The 8,885-nt window shown below is 41.2% G+C and overlaps 1 protein-coding gene across 1 annotated transcript; it reads right to left on the reverse strand.

Annotated features, from left to right (window-relative positions):
- Positions 1–348: 348 nt before the first annotated feature.
- LOC119303603 lies at positions 349–5,957 on the reverse strand. Its single transcript, XM_037580734.1, has 2 exons — positions 5,663–5,957; positions 349–921 (listed from the first exon to the last, which is right to left on the reverse strand). Exons 1-2 carry the CDS (start codon positions 5,861–5,863, stop codon positions 712–714), a joined length of 411 nt encoding a protein of 136 aa, XP_037436631.1. The 5' UTR covers positions 5,864–5,957; the 3' UTR covers positions 349–711.
- Positions 5,958–8,885: the final 2,928 nt, after the last annotated feature.

Consider the following 8,885-nt stretch of genomic DNA (forward strand, 5'->3'; position numbering starts at 1 on the left):
ATATAGGAATTCCATCTCTGTTTTGAATTATGGTTTTAGTGCGGGAACCCAAAATTTCAAAAACAAACAAAATTTCTGGCTTACCTGCAACATACCCCGGCTCATGAACGATCCACGAGTTCGTGATTCAGCCAGCCAGACGCCACGGGAGGTCACAAGAGAGCTCGCTGGGTGCGGGTCTATATGATGGAGGGTGATTTGAACAACTAAATGTAAGATGTGCTTTCATTTTAAATGCAATGGAACAGGGGAGAGAACCTTGTTCTTCAAAGAAGAATAGAATATCGACTGAACAGTGTATGAATTGTGCTAAATAATTAACATGGAGCACAATAATGAAAATATATATAAAGATTTAACACCAGCATCAAAGTTTTATTATTTAATCAAGAACAAAGAGTAAGGCAGGATATTTCACAAAGTGAAATAAATAATTGACGCAACTACGCACCAGGATATCAAAAGAACAGTGTGAAGGTTCCTAGAATATTACCACTAACACGCAGGTAAACCATTTACAAGATTCAACACCGTCACCAAAGTTTCTCTGTTTTTCTCTATGGAGCAGTGCCACGACTAAACGAAAGGCGAGTAGATAATGATGCTCACAAAAAAAGGTTCGCAATTCATGAAGCTTTTGGAGCTACAGCCCATTTATATTCATTTAGTAGAAGCACGTTTCACCCACCCCGATCATCAAACATGCGCCATTCACTTTGCCTTGGCGCTCTCCTTGGTAGCTTGCTGGTCCTTCGCATTCTCCTGTGCAGCCTGCTGGGGGACGGGCTGGATACGTTCATAGCGCTTCCTTGTCAGCGTCTCGCCTTTAAGAGCAGCAACGTATCTGTCATTTGTGTTCTCCTTCCTTTGTATCTCTCCGAGAAACTCTGCCAGTCTCTCCCTGTTGACTTGCCCCATCATCTGTTTCATTGAGTGTTCAAAGTTAGTGGAAACGAAATCATAAATGCAATAGCTGTAAGGCTCTATAAAATGTTTAGGAGAAACACCAGCAAACCACAACAAATGTGCATAATAAGTCTGCTAGGAAGTAAGCATAAATTTAAAACATCTCCCGGGCAAATAGATGTTCTAAATTCTCCTTGGTATGCTGGCAAAGAGAGTTACTATATGCTGAGCTGCTAACCAGAAAATGTTTGGCAACATACAGTAAAATGCTTGGGACAATGCAGCAAATATTCAACCATGGTATAACCATGGAGTAGACAAAGAAAATATTAACCTAGGGTGTTTAACTTCCTCAGAATTTATCAACCTAGATATTAGATATTCTAGCAAAATATTTACTTATTTAAGCTACACAACTTTTTCCCACGAAGATTCTGCTAGAAGCATATTTTCGCAGTGTCTTCATGCACAACCATCCCTTCCGGATAGTTTGCCACAGCAGAATAAACAGTGCGGACAGAGTAGACCAAGAAGTTATCTTATCATAATAAAACTGGACAGATGAGATATACAAACAAGAGGCACTTATATGATATCTCCCAGCACAAACGAAGTGTCAAAATGACAGTTGCATATTTTAGTACACACAGCAAACAATAATCTACTGATGTGATTCAGGAGCGATTATGGTACATGTCTACATACTTAATGTAACTAGCATACCTTTTTTTGTAAATGTTGTGATTAAATTATTATTTTTGTAAATGTTGTGATTAAAAAGGGCTAAGGGCTGTTTGGTTGGTGCCCAAATTAGGCATGCTAAAAAATTGGCAGCCAATGATATTTTGGTTCTTGCTTGGTTTGTTGTCAAAATTTTGGCTGCCTATGCCATGAGAACTCACCCATGGGCCAACAATCCGTGGTCAAATGCTGGCAAGTCAATTCTTGGTCTGGCTATTATGATTTTGAGATGAACTTTTAAAGGTTTGTTGCTCAAGCATGGCCATTGCCCTTCTGTATTTCTAAAATAGTCTTCTCGTTTTCCCTCTTCAATATTAGACAGTGTATCTCCGTTTCAAATGGGATGACCCTGTCCGAATAGCCATTACCATATTTTTCAATAATAAAGATGCCCCCGTCCAAATAGTCATCACCATGTTAGCCATCACCAGATAAGCACATATAATGTAAATTGCGAAGAGTAATGAAGGAGAAAATAACAATCACATATGTGCATTTCAACTAATAAAAGCGAAGACATATTAGGAACCAGCATTGGCCTATACACTGTCGCACGTTCACATGGCAAGGCAGCACATAAGAAAAGCAACTCACTGTGCTCCAGCATTGACACTGGCAACCACTAAATGGGCAAGAGGTGTAGGCACGCGACCCAGGATGAAGAGGAGGAAAGGGGGTGGAGGGGCACACAAATAGAGAGAAAGAGGAAAAAACCATCATGTGTTCAGTTCCCTATTAGACAGCCCAAAATGAACAGATGAGATCGCAAGTCTCCTGGATCAAAGGCATCAACTGCATGAGAATCCAGCTGTATGTCCGCTAATCAACAAGTTATTTGACCAATTTGAATGAATCAATGTGTATATGCATGTAACTCTCTTCATAAACACACTGTTTTACCATTTAGCTCAATATGCAAGTGCTGTGGAGATGTATTGGTTGGCAATATCAGAGAAGGCAGCTGCAACGTTCTGTTGGCAGAAATGGCGCGTGAGTCCAGGCAGAGGATGACCGGGACGACAAAGACAAAGAGGGTTAGGAATCGGGTTGAGCCTGTTGGTTAGAGTCAGATAATTATAGGAGGTTCAGTCAACCACACATTGTATTTGGCTATGAGTGATAGGTCGTTTCATTCCTAATAAGAGTATTAAATGAAGCTGTACAATCCTTGTATTTTAATTTATTTAGGAAAGCAATAACAATTAGGCATTCCCCCATTCTTCACCTATTCTTCTGTATTTCTGAAATGGTCTTCTAGTTTTCCCTCTTCAATATAAGAAAGTGTATCTCTGTTTCAAGTAGGATTACCCGGTGCGGATAACCATATTTTTCAATAAATGGGAAATAAGATTGTAGCTAAGCAATCGGAATGAGGATGCCCCTGTCTGAATATTTATCACCATGTTTTCAATAATTGGGGCATACAGTCATTGCTATCACCAGATTAGCATACATAATGCAAATTGTAAAGAGTAATGAAGGCAATTTTTTCAATCACATTCAGCATTCTATCGGTCTGTAGTGTTCAAGGAAACATTCATGAGTAATGTATTTCCATAAACCAACAGCACACAAAGGTGACATGACGTATATTATGCATGGCATTATGCTCATTTTTCAATTAATAAAAAGCGAAGACATATTAGGAACCATCGTTGGCCTATACAAGATTTACCGTGTGATGATCCAGTTAGCTACAGTTAGACTGCAAGATTATGCTGCTACTTTGCAAGACATACAAATAATTTCTTAAGGGAATCTTGCCACTGTTAATAAGTTGAACTAGGGAACTGCTATTGCGCGGCTAACCAGTTGGATGAAGGCTCCCTTCTTGGGAAACTTTCACATCAAATCTAAACTTTCAACTCAACATCAGAGCACATTCAACTTGAATCCCCTACTTCAAACATAATTTTAAGTCTCCCAAGTCATGTTATTCAAATAGCAAAGTAACAAACAAAAACTTAAACTCACCCTAACACATGCACCCACTATAACTTGATTTATGGGCGTTCACTTGTGGCAGCATAGTGCGCACAGGTATATCTCCCAAACGCACAGCAAGGCAGTACATAAGAAAAGCAACTCACTGTGCTCCAGTATTGACACTGGCAGCCACTACATGGGTGGAAGGTGTAAGCAAGCAACCTAGGATGAAGAGGAGGACATGGGGTGGAGGGGCACACAAATAGATAGAAAGAGGAAAAAGAATCATGTGTTCAGTTCGCTGTTAGAAAGCCCAAAACGAGCAGATGAGATCACAAGGCTCCAGAGACCAAAGGCATCAACTGCACACAGCACATTCGGCATTCTCTGTCTGTAGTGTCCAAGATAACATTCGTGAGTGATACATTTCTATAAGACAACAGCACACAAAGGTGAAATGATGCATACTATGATGACATTATGCACATTTCAACTGATAAAAAGCAAAGATATATTAGGAACCATCATTGGCCTATCCAAGATTGATCGTGTAATGGCTCATAGGTGGAAGACATCAGGAAGTCTTAGCTGCAGTTTCACTACAAGATTATGCTGCTACTTGCACAAGAGACAGATAATTTCTCAAGGGAAATCTTTTCACTCTTAATAAGTTGAACTAGGGAACTCCTATTGCACGGCTAACCAGTTGGATTTAAAGGGCCCCTTCCCTTTCTTCAGCTCATCAACTTGGGAAACTTTCACATCGAATCTAAACTCTGAACACATCAACATCAGAAAACACTTTCAACTTGTATTCCCTACTTCAAACTTAATTTTTAAGTCATCCAAGTCATGTTATTCAAATAGCAAATTAACCAAAAAAGAAACTTTACTCAGCCTAACGCATGGACACCCACTATAACTTGATCTATGGACGTTCACTTGTGACAGCATAGTGCACACAGGTATATCCCACGAACACAGGGCAAGGCAGCAGCAGCAGCAGCACATAAGAAAAGGCAACTCATTGTGCTCCAGCATTGACAATCGCAACCACTAAATGGGCGGATGGTGTAAGCACGCAACCTAGGATGAAAGAGGAGGAAAGGGGGCGGGGGCACACAAATAGAGAGAAAGGGCGAAAAAGAACCATGTGTTCAGCCCAAAACGAGCAGATGAGATCGGAAGGCTCCTGAATCAAAGGCATCAACTGCATGAGAATCCAGCTGGATATCCGCTAATCAGCAAATTATTTAACCAAAATCTGAATGGATCAACACGAATACGCATGGAATTATCTTCACACACAGAGTTTTACCATTTAGCTCAATACGCAGGTGCTACGGACATGTATTGGCTGGCAATATCAGAGAAGGCAGCTGCAATGTTCTGCTGGCAGAAATGGCGCATGAGTGCAGGCAGAAGAGGACTGGGATGACAGAGAGGGTTAGGAATCGGGTCGAGCCTGTTGGTTAGAGTCAGATAACTATAGAAAGTTCAGTCAAGCCCACATAGTTTTAGGCTAGGAGTGATAGGTTGATTTCCTATCTAAGAATATTAAATGGAGCTGTACAATCCTTGCAATTGTAGTTTATTTAGAAAAGCAACAACAATTACATCTTCCCCCATTCTTCCTATTTATATTTTTCTCCTCGCTGCACATGTCGTGCCCACTATAGCACGGTTCAACGATTGACGCAGAAGGCAAGACACTAAAAGTAACTGATTCATGCTGCAAATGACAAGCCACTGTGACGACAGGTTACTGCAATCCATAGCAAGGACTATCAGATTATGGTATTGTCATCACTAAAGAAAAATCTGCAAGGCAATTGGTACCTACACTACACATGGCCCAGAGTCTCTTCTTGTTCACGCCTCAAGTTCCCAAACGAAAAGTGAAGGAAACCTTCAGGAATCCAACACAAAACTATATCCCCTTTCTAGTCCCATTCTGCTCGTCAAGAAAAATCAAGCACGGCACAAAATCATATTTATCCCCTTTCTGGTCACACTCTTCTACTCGTCTGGACAAATCAGGCACGGCGCACGATCTGCTAAACGATTGAGAGGGGGAGGGGGGACGCACCGTGGTCTCCGGTCGGGCGTTGGAGCGGAGGTGGGCCTCGAGTTTGTCGTTGCGGGAGCTGGTGAGCTGCATGACGCCGTAGCCGACGACGCCGGGGACGACGCCGCAGAGCGCCGCGAAGGTGAAGAAGAAGGGCTTGGAGTCCCGCGTCCGCCCCACCAGCCACCGCCACGCCCGGCTCTTCTCCCACAGGATCGACATCGAACCCCGCCGCCTCTCGCCGCCTTCTCCTGCCCCGCTTCTTTCAGAGTTCTAGGTTTTCCTCTCTCTCTCTCTCTCTCTCTCTCGGGAACAGTCTTCTTTTTTTCTGAAGAAGACGACCTTGCCATTGGGTTGGTAAGCCGATAGAGGCCTTTCCGTAGCCTGAAAATGGGAATGGGCCGACAGTATCCATTGGACGTCCAGCCCAAATTATGTACAAGTTGAAACGGAGTTGCACATGTTAAATAAACTCATATAAACCCTGAAAAAAACTCATATCAAAATTTAGCTAAAATTTCATAAATAATGGCCTTAAATTTAGTTAATAAATAATTCCATTTCAAATGATGTTATTGTGTACTAATTCTTGTTCTAGTACATATCTGGAATTTCATTTGTTTATTTCGAGGCAAATCTCGTATTTAAATGGCGTGGGCTATCTTGCTCAATGGAACAAGGTCAGTCGTTGACTCGTTGCTAAACCATTGCGCAAAGGCTATATCTCACTTGTAGCACGTATCCTGCGCTGACCAGGCACAATAGCAATGCTTGAAAGATTTTCTCAGTTTACACGTAGATTTTTTTTCCGGCTAATCTCTTGTTAGTTTTTTTTGCATGGGTTATTTGGAAGTTGGTTTTCATCACTTTTTTCGGTTTTATTTCTTTATTTGTCTTTGTCCTTTTTATTATTTTTTATAATTTTCGTACCTTTTCTTAATTACTATTTTTATTCTTTTATTTTTAAATTAGTTCGATTTTCTTCATTCTTCATGGTAAAATACAAGTAGTCTTAAGAGCTATATGAAAATATTTTAAAATGTACATAATATTATATGAACACATTTTAAAATGTACATAATATTATTTTCAACTAAATGTTTTTTTGAATTATTTGGATTACTTACCACATGTGTCACGCGGTCAAGTACATTTTTTTGGAAGTGAACATTTCTTTAAAAAAATTGAACAGCAGAAACATTTTCATTAAAAGTACGTGACCAATTTTTGTACTATATTGACATATTTATTAAGAGTACACGAGTTTTTCTTTTTTATACTTTTCAGTTTTATTGACTTTTCTTATTAAATTATTAAAAAAATAGATGAACTTTGTGAAATACACCATGAGTATTTTTAAATACATATGAATAATTTTAAATATGCCATGAATATTTCTTAATATAGGTTGAAAATTTTAAATACACGACAAATAATTTACTCTTTACCCTATGAACTTTTTAAATACACGCTAATTTTAAAAAATACACAATAATAAAATTAATACACAGTGAACATTTTTAATACACTATGAACAGTTTTGGTAGAACCTGGTGAACTTTTTATTAATACACAATGAACATTTTTTGAAATTATTAAAATAAAATTATTTTCTAAATGTATAATTGGTGGAATATTTTGAAATATATATAAAAGGGGGAAACGAAAAAAACAAAAAAGGTAAAAAGTTTTTTTTGGGGGGGGGGGGGGCGAAGGTAAAAAGGTAAAAAAATAAATCCTACCCACTAACGCTAACGTGGATGAGCACCTTGCCTCACTTGCAGGAGGCAAGGTATATACATGCTCGGACCATTGGATTAGCTCCATGTCCGAGTAGATGGGCCAATGGGATCGGATCTAGGCCAGAATGGGCTGGCACATTCGTATACTTACGCCCAATCTTGTCCACTACCATTAACTACTACTCTGCTATTGGAGAACTGTTTGCTAGTATCACTGAATAACGAGCTCAAAATATTGTGGTGCCCACGAACAGTAATAGAACAAACACATGCCAAGGTAACAGTAACTAGACCTACTTTTCCAAACTAACGACTTAGATCTATCAAAGGTGGAATCAAACGCCTAACATTCACCAAGTGGGAAGGGCCTGAGGATGTGCCGTATCCATTCGGTTTAAAGGCTTTAGAGGAAATATAAGATGTTAAATTACGAGACTATATAATGGTATATAGTGCCTTTTATAAATTAAAGGCTTTAGACTTTAGAGCCATCATGCAATTTCAGGTTTAGAATAAAATTTGTAATATTTTCCTTGCACGTGGGACCACTTGCCAATGGTTTATCCCACTTTTTATCTTCTCAAAAACCCTAGCGAAAGCCGGCCGCTCACGTCCTGCGGATACCTCATATTTGAAACCTTAAATCCATACAAAAGCATGCAAATGAGGAAATCGTACGTAGATCAACCTATACTACCCTAATCCTTGTCGGAGATGTCCACTATCTCCGTGCCCGGCTCCGGATACATGGACGACAGCTACAACTACGGCTCCTTCGCCTCAAATTCGGCGAAAAGAGTGTAAGTGGCCGCCCGTTCCTGCCAGATGAACTGCCGGTTGGCCTCAACATAGGCCTCATTCTGGATATGGACTTTAGGATGGCCTACTGCTTCGCCGTATCCGCCGCTTGGGTGACCACGAACTCTGCCATGGTGTCCTCCATGCCAAAGCCCGCAGTCGGCACCAGATCATCCTCCGGCTGCTCCACCTCGTTCTCCTTCGGATCCGCCACCTCCATTGGAACCGGCTCCTCCTCCTGCTCCTCCAACTCCGACGAGTTTGGAGGCAAGCTGACTGCGATGCGGGTGGCACGCCTCACCCGAATCTCCTCCTCGGTCTAGAACCGGCTCTCCGACATGAGCTAGCATACGACGTCTTCTTTTGTCGGGCCATGGCGTAGCCGGACGGCATGGGAAGAGTGGTGGAGCAGGAGAGAAGTGGATGGGCTCGGGCTAGCGGCACAGAGAGGGAGGTGGTGGATGTAGCTAGGGTTAGGGGACGTCGTCGGGCTTAAATAGCCGGATTTGGCCTTGGGTGGCGAGCTAGAGCTATGCCACATGGTGTTCATACACCAACTGGAGGAGACGCCAGTCGAATTGTTGGGTCTCTAGGCTATTTCATATGGGACCCCATTATCAATCTGACATGGCAGACGCGTCCGGGCTTTCTCATATCTGTCCCATATTTGGGTTGGATATGAGGGGTGCCGGTCAAGCCGGATG

The sequence above is a fragment of the Triticum dicoccoides genome, chromosome 5A, assembly GCF_002162155.2.
Source record: "Triticum dicoccoides isolate Atlit2015 ecotype Zavitan chromosome 5A, WEW_v2.0, whole genome shotgun sequence".
Classification (NCBI taxonomy): Eukaryota; Viridiplantae; Streptophyta; class Magnoliopsida; order Poales; family Poaceae; genus Triticum; species Triticum dicoccoides.